We start from the raw sequence: 25,877 nt of genomic DNA on the forward strand, positions 1-25,877 counted from the left end.
CCCATGAATCCTCTTAGCTTAGACTGATTCAGGTGGGTCCATTGCGTTTCTTTTTCTAGGTACCATTTAAATATCTGCTCCGTCTTGTAGCATTGATTTATAAAATCTACCTAAGTAATAGGTAGTAACATTCCTGCCTAATTTTACAGTACATCTCTGTGATAGTCATACCTACTGGGATGTTTTGGGCTGCAAGCAGTGAAGATTGAAGTTAAAATGGTCGATGTATGAGGAATTCAGTAATAAATATGAGAAGAAATTTGGGGTTCGGAGGTTCTAAGCTTGGTTAGTTCGTTTGCTGAGTGCAACCATCTGAGACCCCAGCTGCTTAGTTTTTCTGTTCCGAATCCCTCAGTATGTTGTTAATTTGGCCCCAGAAACTGGTTCTCAACATGATCCCAACATATTCCCAGGGGTCCAGACACCACATGCAGATGATTTGCCCAGAGGCAGCAGGGGGCCATCCCTACCTGTTTTAAAAACAAACAAAACTTCAAAAGCTCCCTAGCAGATTCCTCATGGTCTCCTACCAGCCAGAAGTGTGTTGCATGCCTATGCCTAAATCCATCAGTAAGGGAACAAGAGCACCGTAATAAGCCAAAGTTAATCAAACCCACACCGCAGGCTCCCCGGGAGGGAAAGCTCTCTGATCTGATAGAAGGAAAAAAAAATTGCATCTTCCTGAGCTGAGAGGAAGGTGAGACAAGGAGACCTGTCTGTCGACCAGGTAGCTACCACTGTCTGGTGTTGCGTCTAGAAGACCTGATTGTACATGTAAAAAGTTGACTCCTAGGATGGGTTCTTCTTTAGATGCAACTAGAAGGATCCTGAAAGAAAATCTCATGTTCACTCCCTTTTGGCAAAAGCCCTGGTATTTATGTATGAATAGAGAAACCACAGGTTACAAGAACTTGCAGGATGCTTTCAAAAAAGTCTTCATTTCTGAGGGCGCCCGGGTGACCCAGTCAATCATCTGTCTTCTGCTCACGTCATAATCTCCAGGTGCTGGGGTGGAGCCCTGAGTCGAGTGGGGCTCCCTGCTCAGGAGAGCGTCTGCTTCGCCCTCAGCACCTTCCTCTGCCCATGCGCACTCTTTCTCTTTCTCAAATACATAAAAACTTAGGGGGAAAAAAAGTCTTCACGTGATGGTTGGGAGTAATACTGCCTCTGGTGCAAGCCATCCCTGGTGACTACCCAGGGCAGGAGACAGCTGGGCTAGCTGGCAGTGGCCACGCCCACATCTCCTACGCGTGCTATCTGTGGCATTAATTTAACCCAGAGACGGTCTGACTCTCACACTGCACATTCCTGTAGTATTTGACCCTTGGCATCAGGCAGTAATGGAAAATAGGGCTCAGAGAGTTCTGCCGCAGCATGAATCTCACAGATCTCCAAGTCGCTGTTCAACCACGCCCCCTCCCCTTCCCTCCCAACCCAGGTCCCCGGCACTCTGGGCTCTGAGCAAGGAGGGGGCCAAGGTAGTCTGCTGGTTTGGAAACTAGAAAGAATTCCTTTGTGTCTGTTTGTCCTCTTCTCGAAGGAGAAGGGGGAAGACAGTTGTGAGGTCCAACCCTGGTGTCCCCAGGCCTCTTGGGCAGAGGATGGAAGAATTCAGTGTTTTCAGCTGTTCTCCTACTTCCTGGCACACTCGAGTCATTTCCTAGCCCAGAGTTCTTGTTCTACCCAAGTCCCTCGTGTTGCAAGTAAATTACTTAAGTAGATCGACTCCAGATCATTAATAATCTCCGCCGGCGTGATGCACTTGGGCTTCATTACAAGGAAGGAGTCTCACATCTATTCTTCAACCCAGCAGTTGTTTACAAGATCCGCGGTCCTGAGAGTTCTTGTCCCTGCAGGGCCGGAGTGGAGGGGCTTAGCAAAAATAGAAAAACGGCTGCCTGATCAATACTTGTGTTTTGCTCGGACAAAGAGAAACTGACATGCTCTCTGCCTCAGAGTTGGGACCTAATTGTTATTGTGCTTTGAAGTACAAGATACTGCGGGGTTAAGGGGAGGAAGCGTATGCCGGACAGGAAAGGTTCAGTGTTCATTTTGACATTTGTAAATAAATACTAAAAACATGCCTACTGAAACAGGGGAGCATCAGTCTAAGAGATTTATGCTCAGGAACCCCTATGTGAAGTGACACGAGCTTGTGAGTGTTGCTCTCCGGAGACTTGAGAAGCTCAGGAAGTTTTGCAGAGGTACAGCCCACAGAGTATGGTTTCTGTACGATCACTTTGTATCAAGCAAACCGACTGCCTGGGGAATAATACTGAACTATGAGCTGGGGACCGTTTCTGCAGTGTAGTCGCTAGACGTTACCAAACTCCCGGAACATAACATCCTAGTCCTTCTCTGTGGGGGACGGGAGGAGGACAAAGTAAATTCATGAGTTGGACTAAGAGGTTGCTTGGAATTACTTCCTTTTCTAGAAGTAAGGTTCTGGCTTCTGTTTCCTCTTGTGTAAGCTGTGCTAAAGATAGCCACGTTGAATTAGCGGATTGGATGCTGCATCCAGGATTCTTGCCAATGGTACAAAGTTGTGACCCACCGCTAACGAGCTGTGTGGGCTCATGTGGTGAATCGGCAGCTGTTAGGGGAGGGAGATGAGCATAACGTTGGCTCTGCCGGCTTCCCGGACTGTGTTGAGGGAAGTGTTAAGTGGTAGCTTGGGGTCAGTCCTGCGGTGGACTGTGGACACGCTGTAAGTAAAGGCACGGGGGATGCGGTGGTGGCTCAGGCTGTCCACAGTGGGAAACAGGACCGTATGAAGCTAGTGTTGGTTCCCCACGTCGGCCAGAATGCCAGCTGTCCGTGCACCAGGTTGACACCTGCCATGTCCATCTATCGCCCGGATTATCATTTACTTAATATATTAGATTGACTTTGAAAAAAAGAAAAAAAAAGCAAAGCAATTTATTTAAAAAGGAAACTTCACATCACTTCCATAAAAGCAAAGCTAATGTCACCTGACATAATAAACCCCATTAAAGCATAACAATGTAATTAATTTCTAGTTAGCTATTATTGGCTGATAAAGGCTCTGAGCCCGGAGGCTGCTCTTTTCTCTCACAGGCAAGATTAGCAGGTGATGATACCGTGTGAAAGACATTCCGGGAGGAAGCCAAGACTTCCCCACTGTGAGGTTTATCATTTGATGCCAGATCTGTATCCCTCGAAACTCACTCCCATCTTACCAGGCATTCCTTAGGAAAGAAACCTAAAACAGGGAGAGTTGGAATTCTCTGACACCATCAGGTTCTTCATTTTAGCTTGCTTCCCCGCGGGCGCAGTCTTTCCAGCTTCTGCTTGACTATAATCCTCTCTCGCCCTAAATATGTTTTTCCGCAGGTCAACGGTAAAGACTTATCCAGAGCGACCCATGACCAGGCTGTGGAAGCTTTCAAGACCGCCAAGGAGCCCATTGTGGTACAGGTGTTGAGGAGAACGCCTCGGACCAAAATGTTCACGCCTCCGTCAGAGTCGCAGCTGGTAGACACGGGAACCCAGACGGACATCACCTTCGAGCACATCATGGCGCTCACCAAGATGTCCTCTCCCACGCCACCTGTGCTGGATCCTTATCTCCTGCCAGAGGAGTAAGTCACATGGTCCTGTGGCACTAATCCGTTAAGCTCGGTAAAGAAGTGCAGTGACGTTGTTTTCTTCCCTTCCATGGGGTGGAAAACATGAGCGGGTCTTACAATTTTCCTCCAAGTTGCTCATGTTTAACTTTATTGTTTATAGAGGCAATCAATTGAGTCCTGCTCAAAACAGCCCTGACATATTAATTACTTTATTATAGCCCTGGAGCGGAGTTATTCAAATTATATTCTAAAAACGAAATTACTTACAAATGTCGTAAAAGTTATTTCAGACTAAAATTTAATCACCGCAAATGGCAATGAGAAGGTTTTGTGTTCTAACTAGAGGGAATGCTGATGGTTCTCTTAAACAGACAACAAAGTGAGTCGGGAGTGTAAAGAGAGCCCTGAAGGGTGTGCGTTCTGCTTTCTTGGGTCTCGTTTCAAACCTGGATCCGTGTTAATAAGCCCACACGTGCCTCATATAAATACCACATTTACCGATTAAGTAACAGCTGCGATCCAGCATCCTGAATGAATTACTTTACACATGACTCTCCTCTTACCTTACTTCCTGCCAGAGAAAGAGAGAGAGAGAGAGAGAGAGGAGCTCGGAGCCTTCAAATCAGATGAAACTGATGTTTGAACTGATAACTAGCTATAGGCAGCTGGGACAATTTACTTTATCCCCATTTTAATATAAGAAAAGTGGTGATAGCACCCAGTGTGTGGGAGTTGGACTAGAGGAAGTAATGTGTGGGAAGTTCTCAGCATGACATATGGTAAGCACTCAGGAGGGAGTAGAATCGTTCATTGAGTTAGTGAGATGAAACATCTAGGGAAAAAATGAAGAGCGAGAAATTTTCTGAGAGAGACCACTTCTGAGAAGATATCTGCTTTATCGTAGAGCTCATAGTGTGTGATTTTGCCTGTGTGAGGACAGGATGTCCACTTCCCCACCTGAGTCTCTCTAGGTGATGGGAGAGTCACTCCTGGGGCTCCCTGTCTTGCTCCTGCTTCTGATCATTGACGTGATGCTTTATTTCCAAGGGCATCTTTTTTTTTTTCTTTTTTTAGTACCTAGTTTACTGGTTTATTGTAAAAGGATGTAACTCAGGAATAACCAGATGGAGGGGTTTCGTAGGGCAGGGTTTAGGGACAGGGTGTGGACCTTCTGTGCTCTCTCCATACACACTACTGGCCCTGAATCTCCATGTTCACCAATCCCTTCCTCTTGGGTTGTTCTTATGGAGGCATTACTTAGCCATGACTGATTAAATCACTGGCCGTGGAGCTTGAACTCAATCTCGAGCCCCTCTCCCTTACCCAGAGTTTGGGGTGGAGGGGGATTGAAAATTCCAACCCTTTGTTTGTTTGTTTGTTTTTAATTTTTTATTTTTTCAGCGTAACAGTATTCATTATTTTTGCACCACACCCAGTGCTCCATACAATCCATGCCCTCTCCAATACCCACCACCTGGTTCCCCCAACCTCCTACCCCCCGCCCCTTCAAACCCCTCAGATTGTTTTTCAGAGTCCATAGTCTCTCATGGTTCACCTCCCCTTCCAATTTCCCCCAACTCCCTTCTCCTCTCCATCTCCCCTTGTCCTCCATGCTATTTGTTATGCTCCACCAATAAGTAAAACCATATGATAATTGACTTTCCCTGCTTGACTTATTTCACTCAGCATAATCTCTTCCAGTCCCGTCCATGTTGCTACAAAAGTTGGGTATTTATCCTTTCTGATGGAGGCATAATACTACATAGTGTATATGGACCACATCTTCCTTATCCATTCCAAGGGCATCTTATCCCTCCCAGGGCGAACGTCTGGGTGCTACATGTTGGGTTTCAGATAGTAACTCAGTAGCTGGAATGAGTCCACATTCCCTGTGGTTCCTCCAGATTCCGGACAGAGGCTTGCCTTTCATCCCATGGTGTTTCCGCTGACTGTCACAGGAGCCCAGGGCTAATTCCCCAGGCCTGACAGAGTAATTTCAGCTGCAGCTGACAGTGGGGACGGGGGATGAGGGGTTCCCCTCTCTGGCATCCGTGCTCAGCGTGCACAGGAGTGTGCACAGACGACAGCCCCTCCCGTGTGGTGGGGAAGTGCACAGGCACCCCTTCTCCTCAGCTGAAGTTGGCAGTGCCTGAAAGGCAGGTCTGTCTAACCTCAATGCCCAGCGCTTAGCCACACGACTCTTCTGTCGCCCCCCCATTGCTCCTGGGAAAGAATTGCCTGATTCGATGAACACAATCATTCAGCCAGTCCTTTGACTTCATAGAGCAAAACTGCCTCTCGGTATTGATGAGGGCTATGTAGCCACTCCTGCCTCTCAGATGTTGAACTGTCACCGTGATGGGCCCTTTAGAAGCCAAACCCTTAATTTCCTCTTCAGTCTAGTTAACATGACATGACTTACCCCCCAGGGGCAACTTGAGAAATGTCAGTGGAGTCCAGAGGTCAGGCCTCTCCCGGTTCTGGCCCGAAGGTCAGACAGAGCAGGGCAAGAGTGCGCATCGGGACAGAAAGGGAAGCGTTAACGTGATGCTTGAAAGCCCAGGCCTTCCGGCAGTGTCCTCAGTACTACAAGCCCCTTAAGTGCTGGCAGGATATTTACCGGATAGGTCCAGAGAACTGAAAGCCAGCCCTTGTTTGGCCATTCGTGTCTGATCTGGTATTTCAAAACTAAGTGCCCGGGAGGGAAGACCAAAGCCCATTGATGGCTGTGTTGACCTTTGAGGACAAGATGCTCTAAGCCCCCAGGCAACCGTCAGGCTGAATCCTTCCCACCATGTCTGGTCCCTCTCAGAGCTGCTCACCAAGCCTGTACCATCCCCACTGCCTCGGCTCCTGGAGGTCCCAAAGAGGCTGTGGCTTCTGGAAACAGGTTTTCACATATGTTGTCCTAGAGAGACTCAAGCTTCCGTCCTCTGAGCAGTGGTGTGTATGCATGTCACCTCCAATACAGGTGCTTTTCACATGTGCATGTAGGTGCATTTGTTCATTCATTATGTACACGTATGTGCGTACTCAGGTTTCATGTCAAACCTACCTTGTCATGGGACAATCACAGAAGTTTGGAAAGACACTGTCCTAGATGACAGCCTCATAGTTTTTGTCCCAGCCCTTTGGACTGGACTCAGCGGCCAGCACATATCAGTGTTGCCTGAAGTCCAGCCTTTTCTCCCAAAAGACAAAATCTAACAGTGATGCAATAAGCAGGAGAGAGGAGTGTGTCCGCTGCCTAGACACTGAGTGAGACAGGAGGCCTGTTGACTCATGGGACTAGTCGGCGAGAGGATGGTCACTGGGAGCAATAGAGGCAATCCCGCTGTCCCCTGCATCTTCTCTGAGGAGGATGGAAGTGTTTAACAGGGGAGGTCCTGTGCTGCTGGGAAGCATGGTCGGAACAGGGGGACTTGGGCAAGACAGCGCCCTGGCCCTGAGAATAGAGGCGGCATGACAGCAGGCCCGCAAGGTTGGGGGAGAATGAAAGCAGCAACTTTCAGCCACAAGCAAGCCATAAAGGTGTCTCTTCTGTTCTCAGGCATCCCTCGGCCCACGAGTACTGTGACCCCAGTGACTACATGGGCGGCATCCATCAGGAAATGGACAGGGAGGAGCTGGAGTTGGAGGTAAGGACGTCCTTGTCTCGATTTAGGAGTCGTTGCTGAGACTAACAAGGTCTCTGTGAGCACACACGTAGTTCATGGATGCTAACGAAAGAGCCACTATGGGTGGATTTCTTTCAGAAGAACCACTTTGAGTCATGCCCTTTAAAGGCATAATTCGGCTTTTCTTCCCTGCCTCTTTTTTCCCCTTCTGTTCCCCTTTTAAAAGAGAACGTAACAGTCTGACCCCAAAGCAGAAATGTAGGGGTTTTCTTTAAATTAAAATCTCTTGACAGATAGGGTAGCGAGTCCTTCTGTGGATCTGTGAACTCAGGTTCTCTCCTCTCATCAGGCTCTAAATTCCACCCGTTCTTGTAACTGCAGGGGGCTCCCGACCTTTTCTCCGCTTGAAGTCATGGCCACTTTGACTCAAAGGCAAGAATAGGTGGATAATTAGAGTGGGTGCTTGCCCACACCAACACAAAAGGCCTTACCCGATGGTTTCTAACATTGAGCTTGAAAAAAATTCGGTAATCCAAAACTCTGCTTAAGTTGAGGCCATATCTGACTTGGATATGATTCTAGATGATGTCTGAGGTCACACGGGCCTCTAAGCACTTTTAAATTTATTCTTATTCAGGTATAACTAAGATACGGTGTTGCATTAGTTTCAGGTGTCCAACAGTGTGACTCAGCAGTCTGTGGGTTACTCAGGGCCCCTCTGAAAAGTGCACTCCGTGTCCCCGTCACGTTTCACACAGTCCCCGGCCCACCTCCTCTAGTGGACCTCCGTTTACAGGGTTCCAGCTCTCATTTGTCTTTTAATCAGAGAGATGGAAAATAGAGCAAAGTCACCTTTCAAGATGTGTTTATACTTTTGGGCAAACATTGGTTCCTGTATCCCACTGTGTTTTTGAAAAATATAAGAGAGTTTTTTCAGAACTGACTTGACAGACTAGGATAATTGGGGCCCTTTTGGAAAGATTCCTGATGTCAAGGATAGGCCCTGAGGCTCCATTGGAAGGCCAGCCAGGAAAAATCCAGTAACATTTTACTCAACCGTGGCTGCCCGCTGTGCCGTCCGGGCCATCCGACCAACACGTGTGAGGCTGACGGGTTGCTGTGAGTGGAGTAGGTTGGGGGGCAGTGACGGAGGCGGGGGGCGAGTGGAAGGTGATCGTGATCCTGGAGCTCTCCTTTACAGTTACCGAGGGGTTTTGTGCCAGAAGAGAGGACAGGGATTAGTTGGCTGCTCCCTACAGCCTGACACAGACGGATCGATGTACTTTGCATGAAAGCCATGATGGACTCACTGTTTGGAAAATTTGAATTTTCTGCTAAATGCCTATGGTCACTGTGGAACGGTGGTCATTGTGACTCAAGATTGTGGCCGTTCCTGCACACTGTCCACTGTAGACTTTTGTATTGGCCGCCCACTAATTGATGCTGTGTGAAATGTAGCCTTGTGCCTTTCCGAAAACCAGCGATTCTGCCTATTTACGATTTCTTATCTCCCCGACTTCAGGGCTAGTTCATGGAGCAGCCAGTGCCTCCCCCAGGACACTAGTTCTTAACATGTTAACTAACACACAGTGTGTGCAAATGGGGTTCCACATCAGCTGTGTTTGAGAAATGTCGAGTGAACCACAGTGAACAGATTTGGGTTCCAGAGGACTTCTCAGTCATGGATATGTTCAAGGGCATGGTAAATGTCCTATGAAGGGGAACAGATACAACAGACAAAATTACCCCAGCAATTTTTTTTTTTTTTTTGATCAAACAACTTCTCTTTGGCCAACTATCTCTTAGCATTTCCTGGGTCTAGAGTTTTCTGGAATAGGGCTTTACAAGAAGAAGGTTATTTAATAATAGTTATAGGACAACACTACATTTTGATGATCAATGTAACTGTGATAAAGTCGAAGTCTTTTAAAAGCTATAAAATATCTCAGGAGCTAGATTTTCAGAGTCTGACTGACCTCTGAACAACACAGGGGTTAGGAGGGCTGACCCCCCCATGCAGTCAGAAATCCACGTCTAACTTCAGACTGTCCAAAAATTTAACTAGTGGCCTACCGTTGACCAGAAGCCTTACCAATGACATAGACAGTCAGTTAACACACACTGTATCCTTATAGTCAGGTAAGCCAGAGAAAAGAAAATAAGAAAAATTACATTTTCAGTATTATATTGTATTTATCAAAAACAATCCACATGTAAGTGGACCCACATGGTTAAAACCCATGTTGTTCAAAGATTGGCTATATGGTATAGACTTGGTAAGTCATGGACACTGTTAAGCTCGACTCCATACTAGTGATCTATTTTAGTGTCTAATGCCTCAGAGAACCTGACGGAACCTAGGGTTTCTTCCTAGAAAAATGCTTATGTCTAAAAGAGCTTGTAGATGCTTTCTGGAAGGTCACAGAATTCCCACAGTTTCTGCCCCATTTGACCCATTCTGCCCTACATTTTTTTTTCTTGTATCTGAATACCACAAGATCACTGTTTGCTTTCTGTTCTGCTTTAACCCAACTCAACTCATTGTAACTAAGGTGAATTTATTTTAAAGGCAATGCACTATGACTGCCTCAGTCAGAAAATCAGCATCAACTGCCATAAACAAAAGGTTCTACACAGTATATACAGTGGACCCCAGATAGTGTTACCAAATCCTGGTGTGCATCATTGATGGTGCCCAGTGAGGCCTTGGGGGCCTGGGGCCGGTTCGCCCCAGCGTACCTCTCTTACTCAGGAGATCAGCTAGTGTTAAAGAAATGTTCAGACTTGCCCAGACGGTGGAGTCCATCTTCCTAAAGGTGGTAGCCTTCTCAGCATGAACAGCCTTGCTTTTGGTAGAAGCCACTCTAAAACAGTTCCCTAGAATCTTGCTTCTCCAAGTATGGTGCCAGGACCAGCACAGCATCCCCTGGGAGATGGCAGGAAATGCAGAGTCTTGGCCCTCAGACCTGCTGAGTCAGAATCTGCATTTTTAACAAGATCCCCCGGTGCCTCAGTGCACACTCAAGTTGGAGGGGCCCTACCTAGAGGTAAAAAAGTCCCAAGTTTCCATTTGCTGGGGGGGGGGGAGCGGCAAAGCAGCAAGGCTTTGGTTGTGCATTCCATTCTGTATAGATTTCTTTCTTTTCATGAGTAAAAACCAGAGACAAACAACCCAAGTATTTGGAAAATCAGTTGAGTGTTTTATTTAATTTTTTTTTGCAATGCAAACAAAGTAAAATTTGATAGTAAAAAGTGCCTGTTCCGAAAAGGTCTCTGCAATTTTCCCTGAAACCCCAGTTTCCTTTTCTTTTCTTTTTTGCTGAGTGTTTTACATTAGACCTTTGATGACTTTTACATTAGACCTTTGATTAGACCATGAGACTTTACGTCCATGATTATTTTCATTTCCACTTGCCCGTTTTCATTGATCATCTGTTACACAGAATACACTGGAGCTGGAAATGCAAAATCAGGAAGTCACCACCTTACTTGTCTTTAAGGAGCTCATGTCCCTCACAGTTCCTAAGCTCTTAGGATTATTAGACAGGAGCTCGCTATCTAAGAAAGCTAAAATATGGTCATGGGTGCATGCCAGGTGGGAGGGTTGCTTTCACTTCCGGACTTTTGTCCTTAGCTGAGATGTCACCAGGTTATTTTTGTTAAGTAAGCACACCTCACAAAGTGAACCTGGCGGTTTGGGATAAGAGGCCCATCCTGAGTCCTGTGGTGAGGGCGTGGAGTCTTCCGGAAGCTCAGTGTGGCCCCTTCCCGGGAGGCACTCTCCCGTAGAGAACAGTGTACCTCCAATACTTTGCCCCGTGGCAGAGGCACGTCCTTGGACGGTAGTCTGGTCAGCTCCCAGAGGCTCAAGCGAACCTCAGTGCCAAAAACAGAGTTTGCTGAAGCAGACTGAGTTTTTAGGGAGATTGGCACGTACCTGTCGTCCATGCTTCTCACCAGGTTTCATGGAGCAGTCCGCACTCTGTCTCGGCTACGTTCCATCCTCTTCCGTCCCCCGCCCCTGACTCTGGGGTTAGATTACAAAAAGAGCAGTGTGTTTTGAGTTAGGAGGTCAGTCTCAACGCACCACTCGTCGTCCGAGTTGGACGAGATCAACATCCATACCTTTTGAAAAATAACTTGTTCTGTGGATATTATATAGGAGAAAAATATATGAGTGTGTTGGGATATTATAGAAGCGAATGCACAGAGAAAAACAGATGTTCTGTCTTTTAAAGCACACAAAATGATCGTATTTAGGTAAGTGTCAAATCCCTGTTATTGTGAAACTGTGTAAAGCTAAAAGGATTATACCCAAGTATGCCCAAGGGTTGAGCAGCCACATAATTACCCATAAATTTTCAGGTACTGAACACCTGCTCTAGATCTTCCTGAAGGCAATTAAGAAGGAAAATAGATGTTTGAAGAAGGCTTTTTCCTTAATCTAGCATGTTAATTTCCCAGTCGGTTTATCGGTAGCCCCCCCCCTTCCAAGCTGTGAAACTACCCTCCCCTATGTTGTGTTCTGATGATGTCATTTTGGGGTGAGAAAAGAGAAGAAAAGCTACAGCTTCAACAGGGAGACTAAAATGACCTCCAAACCTGGTTTCATCAAGTAACCGAAGTAGATCACCAGGGAATCGGGATTATGCTGGAGACGATGCAGGACCCCCCAGCCAATCTATCCATTTGTCTTCAGCCTTTAAGGCGCAGCTCAAGAACTCCTCCAGGAAGCCTTCCCTGGTCAGCCCTGCCCTCACGGAGTCGGCCTCCTCCCCTAGTCCCAGTACAGTCTGCACTTGCCCGTTCTTTGTGCTACCGTCTGCACGCCAGGACCTTCTGCCTGCTCTGCTCTCAGCCTACAGAGCACTTGCCCAGATCCTAGCGTGGCCCCACCCGGCTCCATCTTTTGTCCACAGGTCACCTCCAGAGAAGTTTTCCAGCCACTCTGTCTAGGACATCCCTACCCCAACAGTGCCATTTCCTACTTACTGACTGGCTTCCCCACCTAGAACAGAAGTTCCATGAGAGCTGGGCTCTTGTCCAGCTCATTCATGGCTCCACTCCTCATGCCTAGGATACTCTGCACATGGCAGATGCCCCGTAAACATTTGTAGAGTGGAGGAATAAATGCCTCATTACCTTATCTCCAGTGAAGGTTCTCGAAGGGAAGTGCAGCCTCTCTAGAGACAGCTCTGTGTTGCATGTAACCCGCCCCACACATAGACCCATAGACAATGGAGATGATTTAAAGATGTTAGCACAGCAGTTCTGAACCGATAAGGTAGAGGTATGCCGCAGTGACCCGTCTTCCTGGTGTGGGATAAGCCACTGAAATTAGTCTTTGGGATCCCCTCTGATTAAAGTGGCTGACGTTGAAACAGAAAGCTTGAATCACCCAGGTGGAATGGCCCCATTAATTCTCTTAATTGGGCTATCGTTTCAATTTCATCTGAAATGTCAGGCTTAGCAGTTCATTTTTATCCAAGAGTCCATCTAGACCAGTAAAGCAACAGGACACCAGTGGTGGGGGAGCTGTAATCCAGATAATGCTAATACATTATTCATACCAGTTTGATTAATGGTCTTCTTTGAAATCTTATCTCCATCATCACAGACAGATATGTATTGATAACCTCTAAGCTTTCAGTGATGTGCTCAGTTGGGTAAGACTCTGCCTTTAGCTTCGAGGCAGAATGCAATGTTGAGAATTTACAAGCCAGCCAGTGAGTTTGGAGAATTGTCTGCTCAGGCCCCCAAATACACCATATCTGGTTGGGAAACTGTAGAATAGCGGAAACGTTTCAGAGAAGTGAAGTGACTTTTCCAAGGCCGCCTGGCTTGCTCATGGCCCAGCCAGGATGGTTGTTCATGTGGATTTTTTTTTTCTTTTTTCTGCCTTGGAATTGCAAGCTCCTTCATTCAGTTCTGAGGCACCTACTGTGCACACTATTTTAGGCTTTTCTTTACTTCAAAACTCATGATTCAACTATTGCCTTAATATAATCTTGATGAGCAACCAAGGTAAAACTCAGATTTACAGACAGCTAGGATAGTAGCAGTTTTTACAGTATTGTTTTCCAAGAGCTTCTGAAAACCTTTAATGGTTCACTCTTTGCCTAACTATGAGCATGTAGGCTCTTTCTCCAGTGTTGAACCATCCCTTGGAAATTGAGTGACCAGAGCTGAGTTGTACCATATGCCTTCTAAGTGAAACTTTTCCAGTGTTTAGTATTCCTCAGAAGATCCAGGAAACACAAGGAGACGTTCTAGGCCAAGCCACCCTTTATATCAATGTCAAGAACATACCTGGAGTAAACCTTTCCTTTCCTTTCCCCACCACTTAGAAATGTAATCCCAGCATAAGTCTATCCTGTACCACTCATCATTTTTAAAACCAGACCACTTCTAAGATAGAAAGTTATTTCCAGAGGACTACTCCCTAAACTAGAATTACAGTCCCATTCTTGAATCTGTTCTAAAAGTCACGTCCTAACGTTTGCTTCACAGCCAGCTGGAATTGTGGGTGGAAAAGAAAGCTTTTAACATACTCAGGGCAAGCGTAAGAGTGGGCTCCTCCTGTGCTCTGCCCTCTCATGGTGTGTGTGTGTGTACACATGCATGCACGTGCGTTTGATGCCAGAGCCAGCTTCTCATCCATGTCAAGGATGGAATTCAGCTTTTGCAGTATTTAACTCAAATCTGACCAAAGTGAGAATGTGACTGTAACCATGACAGTCTGTCCTGGGAGGATTTGCAATGGGATTTAAAGGCTGAATGCCGTGTTGGCTAAATCTCCGTGCTGCAGGTAGGGAGCCCTGCACTCTCAGAGTATTGCTAACTGGGAATAGATCTGGTAAGGAAAATCTCTCGTCTCCCATGTACAAATGTGGAAATGTTGACCAACATGTACTGCGTGTCATTTCCAGCAGTGTATTGGAAATCTATTATTGATTTGCTAATCACTTATGAGGTTAATAGCAGCATATAAAATTGTGTTCAAGGACAGCATAAGGGATTATCCATGATTCAGGTATCAGAAATTTAGGTGAAACTATTTTAAAGCAACACTTTAGGATGTATTCCTTTCCAGCCTGACATCTTGTTCTAAGAAAGTTTCCTCCCTGGTTATAAAAGATTTGTTGAAAGGAACTGGCAGATTCAGAAGAGTAAAGTACAGGGGGAAAAAAAAAGTCTCCCACCAATAGCAGCAAGAACCGATGTCCACATTTATAGCTTCATAGTTCTCCAACTATCTGTCAGTCAAAATCCTGACCAAAAAATAGAGTAGAAATGCTGTTCAAGCTCGGGTTTTTTTTTTTTGTTTTTTTTAAACCATTTACCCAACACTTGAGACAGCAGACTGTCTACATTTTGGAAACCAAGCCAAATGAATGCAATCCTTTTTTATGTAGCAGACCTTCAGCTATCCCATTCCTTAAGAGCCTTCCTTTTTCTGTCTTGAATAATCCTAGTACATTATGCTGCTCTTTTCCAAAACAGCGATTTCCAGACTTTTCACTTTCCTAGGTTTTCAGATGGAGCCCTCACTTCTAGATGTGTATTGGAGAGCTGTGCTTCTCAGACGGTCTATACTGAAAAATCAGAACCACCAACCAGTTTCAGTGTGCCACTGATAACGTGGTTCTACCATGTGGCACGCTATATAGCTCGTCCTATGTAAACTTTGCCACTTGAGCCAGGAGCACCTGAACCAACACACACTTCCGTCAGGAAGCCAAGCTTGCTTTCTCTTGTTCTTGGGTATTATGACAATATCCAAATGCTCTAGTAATTTCTAAACCCTTCCCTCAGTTTCTGCACTTATTCCTTAAAACCACACTTGGGAGCTCACTCTGGGTTCTAGAATAAAGTCCAGTGGAACTTTGAAATCCTTTATGCTGAGAAACTCACCTTGGTGGCCAGTTGCTCAGAAAAAAGCTGTAACTCATATCACCATTTGTACTTCTGTTAAAAGGACGATCACAGCATTTATTGTCTTTCTCATTTTCCTTCCTCCAGCCTTTCCTGTTCTCTCCCTCTCTCTGCTTTGGTTGCCTGTGGACCCGTTCCCGAACCATCTGGCGTCTGCCATGATAGCACAGGGCTCGGTGGCAGCATTTGGCTCTAGTTGTGCGGTTGGACCCAAACAAACCATCATGAAATTCTACTGACTCACACTAACTGTGAGAAGGGCCAAAACGGAGAAAGTCTTTCCTTCTACCCAGACCCAAAGGAAATGTAACCTGAGACAGAGATGTGGGCTTGTGTTTGAAATGTAAGAGGAGGATGTGTGACTCATAATATTATGTGACGTATGCAAATGGGTTACTCCAAACTCTTTGGAAAGGATCGGCCCTTGTAGTTACATGTGACCTTCAAACTCCCGCTTCCTCCCTTACTGTGCTGCTCAGTCCCGTTCTCAAAACAGGAGGAAAGATCTTTCCATCCAACTGAAGTATCAGGAATTAATGGGATTTCATTTAATGAAAATTTGCCATATTGCTAAAGCTATAATTAGGGAGTCAGTGAATTAATTAACATATCAATGTTCAGAAAACAAAGTTACTTTACTGGGGAAGGGGCACGTGAGATATAACCCCTCTGTTACACACAAGTGCTGGGACTTGAGGCAGGTAAACATACCTGCAGTAATTATTTTACTACCGTTCCCCGTTAACTCTGGGCCGAGCACTGTGCTGAAGCTGTCCACGTGCCTTACCTCACTGAGTCTTCCCCCAGCCTGAGGCAGCAGAATGGCATTGCCTAGTGAGGAGATAGGCTTAGATACAGCCACAGGCCCATGATAGAGGTACCAGAAATGATAGCTTTGGGATCTGAACCCGGGTCTTCCTGTCTTCACAGCCCCAACCCTTCACCATCCCATTACTCTCCATACATCTGCCAAAAAGACTGCCAAAAGGAGTCTGTCCCATCAGGGCAGCCCTCACTTAAATCTTTTTCATGGGTTCCCCCAATGGCAAAGTAAGATCTGGGCTTATGCTGGCCTGTGGAGGGGGTCCTCCTGACCTGGTCTGGCCTCATGCCTGGCCGTGCTCAGCCCACCTCTCTCCTCTTTTGCACATTGGGCTTTGGCATTTGGCCCAGGACATTTGCACCTGCTGTTCCTCCACCTTGAAAGTGTCCATGGTGTTGGGACTTTGCCTTTCACAGGGAAGGGTTCAGAAAGTATCTGCCTGGAGCTTCCCCACAAGGACAACTGCATCCTTACCACCCATCAAGAATACTGTGGAGAGAGAAAGTGGTCCCCAGAGACTGTGGTTTCAGAGGCCCATTTTCTCAGCACCTCCCCCCTCCCAGTTGGTGAGCAGGCAATGTAAAAATCAGACCAAGAGACCTGCTGGAGACCTTCTCAGGCAGCCCTTCAGACAGGCCTCAGCTTAGTGCTGCAGAATCTCACAGGGGCAGTTGACAGTGTGGCAGAGAGAACAACTTGGCTGGTTGATACTTTCAGAAAACCCAGAACTTCCTCCCAAGTCTCCAGCAATTTTCAGAGTTCTGACTTCATTCTGCCACACAGACTAATTGGCAAATACAGTGGCGTTCCCTGTGCTCATGTGTCTCGCATTTGGGCTCACTTTGCTTTTATCTTATTTAATTTGCAGTAATAGCGGCTGAAACTAATTTCTCGACTGTAAATATCACAGCTGTTGTGGAAAGCATTAATTGCACACTATCACGTTACCCTCCTTTCTTGGATCAATTTATGTGTAATCTGTTTGCAAGTTCTATTACTGTGAATATTAAGGGAACGCAACGTGAAATAATCTAACTGAACACATTGGAAACATTTGTACTGAAATGGCTGGATGGTTTGGCGTATGGAAATAGTCTCGTTTGTGGCAGACGTTGAAAGAAGGCTTTTTAAAAGCCCAACCCTAGAAGTCTTGACACTGAGTGAAATATAGGTTATTTTTCTTTTGGGGGATCAATAAAATAACTATTTTCAAAATGACTTTATATTGACTGAAAGGTCAGATATGCCGTGGGCATTGATCCTGTGTCCATAATCACTTTTTGTTTAGTAAGTTAACCACTCTATACAGTCAAATACAAAGAAACCCAGTTCACCATTGAAACAAAGTATTTCTAAAGCATTTGACCCCTCTCAGCTCTCCCTGCCTGCTGGAGACTCACTGCAGTGGCCTTTTCTTTGTCTAGGAAGTGGATCTCTACAGAATGAACAGCCAAGACAAGCTGGGCCTCACCGTGTGCTACCGGACAGATGATGAAGATGACCTTGGGATTTACATAAGTGAGGTATGAAGGCTGAGCATTTAGAAGTATCATCCCAAGACCAGAGGAGGTGTTTAGGTTTTGCTTTATTGGGTTTTTTCCTGTTACATGTTAACCAGCCTTCACTCTGGCTCATTGACAAGTCTTTGGAAAGACCCAAATGTCTTTCTCCCCTTGATCACACAGTCCATGAAGTTACATCTTTACATGAGGGTTAAGTTCAAATGTCAGTCAGCACATAAGGCGAAATTACACTTGAGAAGCCTGCAAATCGGCCATAAAATGGAGCCTTTTACATGGTTTTGTGTGTTCAACCCTGAGGGGATGGCAAATTCACATTTCCCTTCTCATGTCCATTGAATGGGATGGTGGATGGAATCATTTACGCTTTTTAAAGTATTTCTTTATTTTTTCCTTTTCGTTGACTGTGTATATCGCTGCATTCATGTAAGTTAAATATGTCTACAAAGGACAGAGATGAAAGCTATTGTGATCTTTTTTTTTTAAGATTTTATGTATGTATTTGACAGAGACCACAAGTAGGCGGAGAGACAGGCAGAGAGAGAGGGGGAAGCAGGCTCTCTGCTGAGCAGAGAGCCCAATGCGGGGCTCGATCCCAGGACCCTGGGATTATGACCTGAGCCGAAGGCAGAGGCTTTAACCCACCGAGCCACCCAGGCGCCCCTATTGTGATCTTCTTAGAGAAGACAGTGCGGTGTGATTACAACATAGATACTTAACCCAAGCCTCCCATCCACATGAGCACAGACACTCAGTTTTGTCAGGACATGAAACCCCTCTCCGTGGGATGAGCCAAGGGATGTGTTTACTAGGCTTAATAGTTCTCCCTTTGGGTGTATTTTATTCACCAAGCTTAAGATGGTCCACCATTCCTGAATTTGGGGGGATTTTTCCCATATTTCTTCCCACTTGTCTCAATTATATTTCATTTTTAACGTTACTTTCCAAAATGGAAACATTTAGGAAAATAATCAAGGTATGGTCGCTCCTCAGCATAGGCGTGGGGTCCGGTTTACCTTGTTCTACATCACACTTTGGTTTTCCTGCGATGAACGTGAGCTGTGCCTCTCCAGCCCTTAGGTCAGCAGGATCTGCACACACCACCCTGTCACAGGGAGGCCATGCAGGGATCCAAGTGCCTGCCTAGGAAAGGGCTTGGAAACGGATCAATCCATGTTTGCCTCTCCTTGCATGACACCAAGTCTTGTTTATTTCTGTGCAAAACAAAAACATGGATAAGCAGGACTGCATGTCAGACAGCCTCTGAGAAGTGCTGCTGTTTATTCTCATATATGTCTTCAGTATCCACTCCATGCTGACCTCTCCATGTGTGTTTCAGATCGACCCTAACAGCATTGCGGCCAAGGATGGGCGCATCCGAGAAGGAGACCGCATTATCCAGGTAGGTCAGCCTTCTACCAGAGGCCTCATCCCCTGCCTGTCCCTGACAAGCACATTTTATGGTTGATGATAATGGCTTTAGGGCTGAAAATGCAGAAGACGTTAAAGAACAAGGATCACCAAGTCAGATGTACAGGGAGGCCAGAAGTTAAATTAATGAGCGAAGCAAAGACCCTGCAAAGTGACGCGCACCAGGGAGTGGCCAGGCCTAGGACAACTGGACAGAGCTGCCCCAGCACTGTACGGAAGACGCACCTCATTGCCTTCCATTCTCTCTGCAGGGCCCAGCGCAGCACCGCCAGGGCCCAAGTCAGGCCAACAGTCTGCATCTTGGGAACCAGAATAATTCTCATTTTTTATTTCTCTGAGGAGTTATTCTGGACCATGAATATCAAGTTTGGTCTTGTCCTTAAAATAGGAACATCTTTGGCAAATTTAGTAAAATTGATGGAGAAGCCTTTTAAATTTCATGACTTGACATTGAGAAGGGCTTCTGAGGATAGCTTCTTTACCTGAAGCCCTGTTGCTCTTTGGAGTCCAAATGAGACTGCTTGTTCCAGCTACAGTCTTCTTTAATCTCCCAGAAATGGAGATCGTTTGGTCCACTGTGTCCCACAGGGCTTAGCTTCTACCTCCCCTCATTCCTGTCTTCCCATTTGTGTTCCACTGTGTTCGTATCTGCCATGACTTACTGCACTGTGAGTCATTTATCTTCCCTTTTCCACTGCTTCGTCTGCATTTCCCCAGATTTCAACCCCAACCTCAGCTGCTTAGCGACCGTTTGCTGGTGAAGTAACCCATCCCTTCTTTCCTAAATGCTCTGACTCTTCAGCAGTCCTGCCACTTGAGGATGCTGTCCTTTTCCTTTAGCTTTTACTACGGAGCACGGAAGTCCTGGGTTCCAGACATGGCCCTGCCTACCTCCACGGGTCACTGGGTTCATTCACCCCAACCAGTAGGGTCACCCCCTCTGTTGCCTCTTGGTTCACTGTCCTGTATTGGATGGAAGGGTCCCCTCCGGGCTCTTGAGACCATTCCTCTGTGCCCTGGAGCAATTTGTGAGAGTCCGTCCTGCTAGACTTTTTGTCCAACCTCACGAAGTTCACGTGTCAAACTGGGCACACAGACCACCACGTATAATGCCATTTCCTTGTTTGCCCTCAACTTCCAAAATGGTCACATGAGACCTGCTGCTGCTTTTTCTCCCCTATTATCTGAAAATGCCTATAATAATGCTTTAGTATATTCCCTTTATGTTCCTGCCTGAGTATTATGTCTGATTAAATTGCTCAGATGTTCCCTCTTCACAACATGGTGATTTTTCTCAGTCTGCCTTCTGGAGTCTCAGCCACTTATGTTCACATAGTTTCCACATTAGTTGCCTTGTACACCTGTCATGGCTGACTGATAGACCAGTCTGAGCAAGGCCTTTCCTTCGGAAAATGAGCATTCGTTGCAAGCTCCATGGAAGTTCTCTGCTCCAGCTGTGACGGCATGACACACGGAGGCCTGGAACAGTATAGAATGATTTTGTTATGATCTCATTATACTATTGTCCACTCCTCCATTGCCTCCTCACCCTTTTTTTTTTTTTTTTTTTTTTTTTTAAGATTAATGGGATAGAGGTACAGAACCGTGAAGAGGCTGTGGCTCTCCTAACCAGTGAAGAAAATAAGAACTTTTCCTTGCTGATTGCAAGGCCTGAACTCCAGGTGGGTCTGCTTCCTGCATGAGAAGGTGGGTCTGTGTTGCTACAACCAAAAGCCCAAGTCCACGGCACTGTAGACTACTGCCCAAGTATTGGGTCTGAATATGAAGGCACTTTGTATGCCCTGAAAAAGTCATCTCACTTGATATGACCTAAAATCTATTTTATGTTTTAACCATTTAAGGAGGGCACTGACCTCCAGCCTGACATCACACTGTAGGCCCAGCAGGCTCATTAGCGTAGGAATGGTCATGAAGAAGAAAACAAGGGAGAGCCAAGGTCATAACCATCTAGATGTTAGCATTCCCAAAGCCTGACAGGTGTTCCAGCCAGGGTCAGTGTGGACCTACCTCATCTCCAGCTGCAGAGTGGAGGGAAGGTACAGCGCAGTAGCTGTGGCTAATAATAGTGCATTGCTGCTAAATCTTTGATGAGAGAGTAAATCTCAGGTGATCTCATCACACATACACACAAATTTTCCTCTGTGAGGAAATGCTATGTTAATGAGCTTGACTCTAGGAATTACCTATGTTGATGTATATTCAATCATCACCATGTACCTCTTAAACATAAAATACAACTTTTATTTTAAAACATGAAAGCACCATTGCTCAGAAAACCTTTTCTCAGTGTCTGGCTTTGGGGGCATTATAGCCTCTGGTGTCATCGCTAGACTCTGCTACAGTAGCACAGAAGTGGCCACAGACAGTCCACGGGCAGCAGGCCACATCTGACCCCTGAGTAGTCAGTCAGTTCTAGGAAGACTTGGGCGTGATCAAAGTGAGGGGTTTTGCCCCAGACAGGTAGTTAGCAGAACCACGTTGAAAGGAACGCTTCCAGCACTGCAAATCATTTGTCTTCAGGGCCTGCTAAACCCGTGTGTGAGCCAGCCAGCAGGGGCAGGGGCAGGGCTAGCTGTCTGGGACCCCTCCCGAGTGGCCTGCTTCCCTGAAAGTAGCCCCCGTGGATGCAGGAGCCTCCCCTGGAGAAAAGACAGCCATGGCCAGCAGGGACTTTCCTAGGGCGGAAGAGCTCTTGACCATGAAGGAGGCCAAACCACGGGCACACTGCATTTTCAGGCCTCCCAGAGAGAGCCTAAGGAGTCTTTTCCCCCAAGTTAATGCCCTTTCTTTTAAAAAGTAAATGAAAGCAAAAGGAATCCTGTCTGAGGCCTGTGTGGGCTGCTCTCTCTGTGCAGCTGGACGAGGGCTGGATGGACGATGACCGCAACGACTTCCTGGACCAGCTGCACATGGACATGCTGGAGGAGCAGCACCATCAGGCCATGCAGTTCACCGCGGGCGTGCTGCAGCAGGTGACACCCCCCACCCCCCCCACCCCCCCGTGCCTTCCCCCTGCGCACCAGCACAGCTCAAGCCCATATCCTCCTCCACCCAGGGAGTGGTGCTGGGCTCCAAAAGCGCAGTAGTCATGCTGAGGTCCAGCTGACGAGCTATCTGCTTGCAAAACACCTGGGCCAGCTTTAACACACATTAGGAAGCATGAAGTCATGTTTTCAAAATGAGAGCAATTCCGTCGGTGTCGCCTGAGCTTCTTAGAGCTCTAGCCCCCTTCTGTGCCACCTCCGTGGTCAGGGTCCTGAAAACGCACTGCTGAGTGGTAAGGCCCTCTGTGCCTCCTGCTCCCCATGCACTGGGTGCCAGCATGGCTAGGATCATTCACTGAGCTAAGGTAACTAATACCCTCGTCTTACAGGTGGGAGAACTGAGGAGGAGGAACAGGGCAGGTGTTTAGCCTGGGTGGGTCTGCCTGATGGCCAGGTACAGAGAGCATCTGCGGCTCTCAGCCTTAGAGACACAGAGCCTGCCCCCACAGGCAGCCCTTGGCCTGCAGGGCACATGGCCACTGCAGTCCGCATCTCCCTCACCGTGGACGTTTGTTCTTGTTCCAGAAGAAGCACGAAGAAGACGGGGGGACCACCGATACAGCCACCATCCTGTCCAACCAGCACGAGAAGGACAGCGGCGTGGGACGCACCGACGAGAGCACGCGCAACGACGAGAGCTCGGAGCAGGAGAACAACGGCGACGACGCCACCGCCTCGTCCACCCCGCTGGCCGGGCAGAGGAAGCTCACGTGTAGCCAGGACACCCTGGGCAGCGGCGACCTGCCCTTCAGCAACGAGTCCTTCCTGTCGGCCGACTGCGCCGACGCCGACTACCTGGGCATCCCGGTGGACGAGTGTGAGCGCTTCCGGGAGCTCCTCGAGCTCAAGTGCCAGGCCAAGAGCAGCAGCCCCTACAGCCTGTACTACGCCAGCAGCCCCCTGGACGCCAGCAAGAGCGACCCCGAGAGCGTGGACAAGGAGCTGGAGCTGCTGAACGAGGAGCTGCGCAGCATCGAGCTGGAGTGCCTGAGCATCGTGCGGGCGCACAAGATGCAGCAGCTCCGCGAGCAGTACCGTGAGTCGTGGATGCTGCACCACAGCGGCTTCCGCAACTACAACACCAGCGTGGACGTGCGCCGCCACGAGCTATCGGACATCACCGAGCTCCCCGAGAAATCCGACAAGGACAGCTCGAGCGCCTACAACACGGGCGAGAGCTGCCGCAGCACCCCGCTCACCTTGGAAATGTCCCCCGACAACTCCTTGAGGAGAGTGGCGGAGGGCGGCGGCTGCGCGGGCGGCGAGGGGGCCGCGGGGAGCGCGGAGGCCTACGGGCCGTGCCCCAGGAACCTGCTCTCCATCACGGAAGATCCGGAGGCGGGCGGCGCCAGCTACAGCCCGCCGCCGCCCCGAGAGCTGGAGCCCAGCCAGGCCCCGGAGAGCAGGGAGCGGAGGCCCAGCGACGACGGCGGCAGCCCGGGCCCGAGCCCCAAGCTGGGCGGCTCCTACCTGCCACCTTTCCCGCACTCGCCCTACAAACACGCGCACATCCCGGCGCACGCGCAGCACTACCAGAGCTACATGCAGCTGATCCAGCAGAAGTCGGCCGTGGAGTATGCGCAGAGCCAGATGAGCCTGGTGAGCATGTGCAAGGACCTGCACTCGGCCGGCGCCGCCGAGGCCCGCATGGAGTGGAAGGTCAAGGTCCGCAGCGACGGCACGCGCTACATCACCAAGCGGCCGGTGCGCGACCGCCTGCTGCGGGAGCGCGCGCTCAAGATCCGCGAGGAGCGCAGCGGCATGACCACCGACGACGACGCGGTGAGCGAGCTGAAGCTGGGCCGCTACTGGAGCAAGGAGGAGCGCAAGCAGCACGTGGTGAAGGCCAAGGAGCAGCGGCGCCGGCGCGAGTTCATGATGCAGAGCCGGCTCGACTGCCTGAAGGAGCAGCAGGCGGCCGACGACAGGAAGGAGATGAACATCCTCGAACTGAGCCACAAAAAGATGATGAAGAAGAGGAACAAAAAGATCTTTGACAATTGGATGACAATCCAAGAACTCCTAACCCACGGCACAAAGTCCCCGGATGGCACGAGAGTGTACAATTCCTTCTTGTCCGTGACGACTGTATAATTGTCCCCTCCCGCGTGGTGTACATACGAGAGAACGCTACCGTTGGGGTAGAAATTCCTGCCTCGTTCAATGCGGCAAGTTTTTGTATATAAGATAAATACGGTCATCCTGTTTATAGTCACGACAGGCCAACGCTGCAACTCACTCTGGGTGTCGATAGCTCTATTTTAAGCGGAGAAAAACCACCCTTAACTGTCTTGGAAGGCAATGGTCACAAGCAGAGCTTTTTTCAAATAGCAATTGTACTTTTTTACTTGCTACCTTTTACATAAAGTGTTTAAATTTCAAAAAGATCTTTTATTAAGCATACTTTCACAGAATAATTTGTTTAAACTATATTCATATAAAAAAAGCTAAACACGCTTTTCTTTTTCCTGCCGAAAACACAAATACAACCGCCAGTGTGTATTTTTAACAGAACCCTATTTTATAATGTTACTTTGTTAAATGTGTTTCATATGAGTGACCATTAATATATAATTTAGGTCAAGGCTTCAACTCAAAACTCCCAAACTGTGTGGTTTAGGATTTAATACACATAACCAAACCAGCAGTGTTTAGAGTTTGGGATACACATTTAAACAAACATTTTTTTTTTTTTCTCCTGGTGAAAGTTCCCAAGAGCGTAAAGGTTTTACCAGAAAGCAAAATATCATGCAGCTTTATGGAAGTTTAAAGCATGTTTGCAAATATTGCAGCCCGATGGAAGAATTTGCATGTACAGGAAAGTTGTGGATGGAGGTGGTTTGTGGAATTTTAAGTGCTCATTGTAGTAAACCTTTGCTTTGTAGATTTGGAGGGACAGAGTTTTACAAGCAAGCTCATGAAATCATGATTAGTTACAAACACTAAGTAAAATGAAGTTAAAATAAATTATTATTTTCTATTTGATATGTTTTGAAGTGATTCCTCATTTTTTGCAGTGGTGCTTATAAAATAAAAGCCTTTCGCAGTGTTTCTTTTTTTTCTCCCGTTATATTATCTATTACCTTGGGAATATTTGACTCTTTCAAATCATCCAGTACCTTCATTCTGCCCAAAACCCAAAGACAGATCTAAAACAAATGTCTGTCAGTTAAGAAGAGGGAATCAAGCTCACCACTGAATCCTGCATTCTGACTGCTGTCTTGCAGAAAGCCTCAAGCCTGGCCCAGTTACCCTGTAAGCAAAAATGAGAAGGAGCAAGTTTATCAATCAGGGTCACATTTACAATGAAATCCCTCTGGTTTATTGCAGTCATTACTGCCTGCCGATAAAACAACTCTGGGTGGCTAGACCCAGCTTCCCATTTCTGCAAACTATCTCATATTTTCACAGAATAACCTAGGTCACTTAAGGGAGCAGGTTTTTAAAACTGGTATCTTCTAGAATCCCAACTACTGAGCCACAAAACCATGATGGATCTTAAATAATGAATTTGCTACAAATGGTTCCCTGGTTATAGTTGATACCAATTGCAACTGTAAGACTTACTGAAAACACAAAATAAAGATAGGATTAGGAAGGGAGTCCATTTCATTTGCCATGTTGCCAGACATCTAGTTTACACACTGATCTGACTAAAAATTTGATTGAAGTGACCAGCTGGTTAGACATCTCACAGATAACGCCCCTCTATGCTCCTCCAACCAAAATTCCTCCTTGGGGGCTAAAATCTTGAAGCTAACTCTTAGTCACGCTTACAATAATTTAGTGAAGGTAAGACATTGAAGTGTATAAGATGTCTGTTCATTCCCTCTTCCAGACCAGGCAGTACAAAGACAGTTAAATCTGCTATATTACTCTCATCAGTCCTCCAAAGA

The 25,877-nt window shown here is 47.1% G+C and overlaps 1 protein-coding gene across 2 annotated transcripts in view; it reads left to right on the top strand.

The window, feature by feature from the left end:
• Positions 1-24,966, top strand: part of PDZRN3 (PDZ domain containing ring finger 3) — a 238,174-nt gene extending 213,208 nt beyond the window's left edge. For both annotated transcript variants that reach the window (XM_004738373.3, XM_045077814.1), the window contains 7 exons: positions 3,355-3,602; positions 7,141-7,228; positions 17,390-17,488; positions 18,825-18,887; positions 20,497-20,598; positions 21,793-21,909; positions 22,507-24,966. In XM_004738373.3, coding sequence (XP_004738430.2) covers positions 3,355-3,602; positions 7,141-7,228; positions 17,390-17,488; positions 18,825-18,887; positions 20,497-20,598; positions 21,793-21,909; positions 22,507-24,075 — 2,286 coding nt within the window. In that variant the 3' untranslated portion in view covers positions 24,076-24,966. The remainder of the gene's footprint in view (positions 1-3,354; positions 3,603-7,140; positions 7,229-17,389; positions 17,489-18,824; positions 18,888-20,496; positions 20,599-21,792; positions 21,910-22,506) is intronic.
• The last annotated feature ends 911 nt before the right edge of the window (positions 24,967-25,877 follow it).

The sequence above is a fragment of the Mustela putorius genome, unplaced genomic scaffold (genome assembly GCF_011764305.1).
Source record: "Mustela putorius furo isolate JIRA1106 unplaced genomic scaffold, ASM1176430v1.1 tig00000095_pilon_pilon_pilon, whole genome shotgun sequence".
In the NCBI taxonomy this organism is placed as follows: domain Eukaryota; kingdom Metazoa; phylum Chordata; class Mammalia; order Carnivora; family Mustelidae; genus Mustela; species Mustela putorius.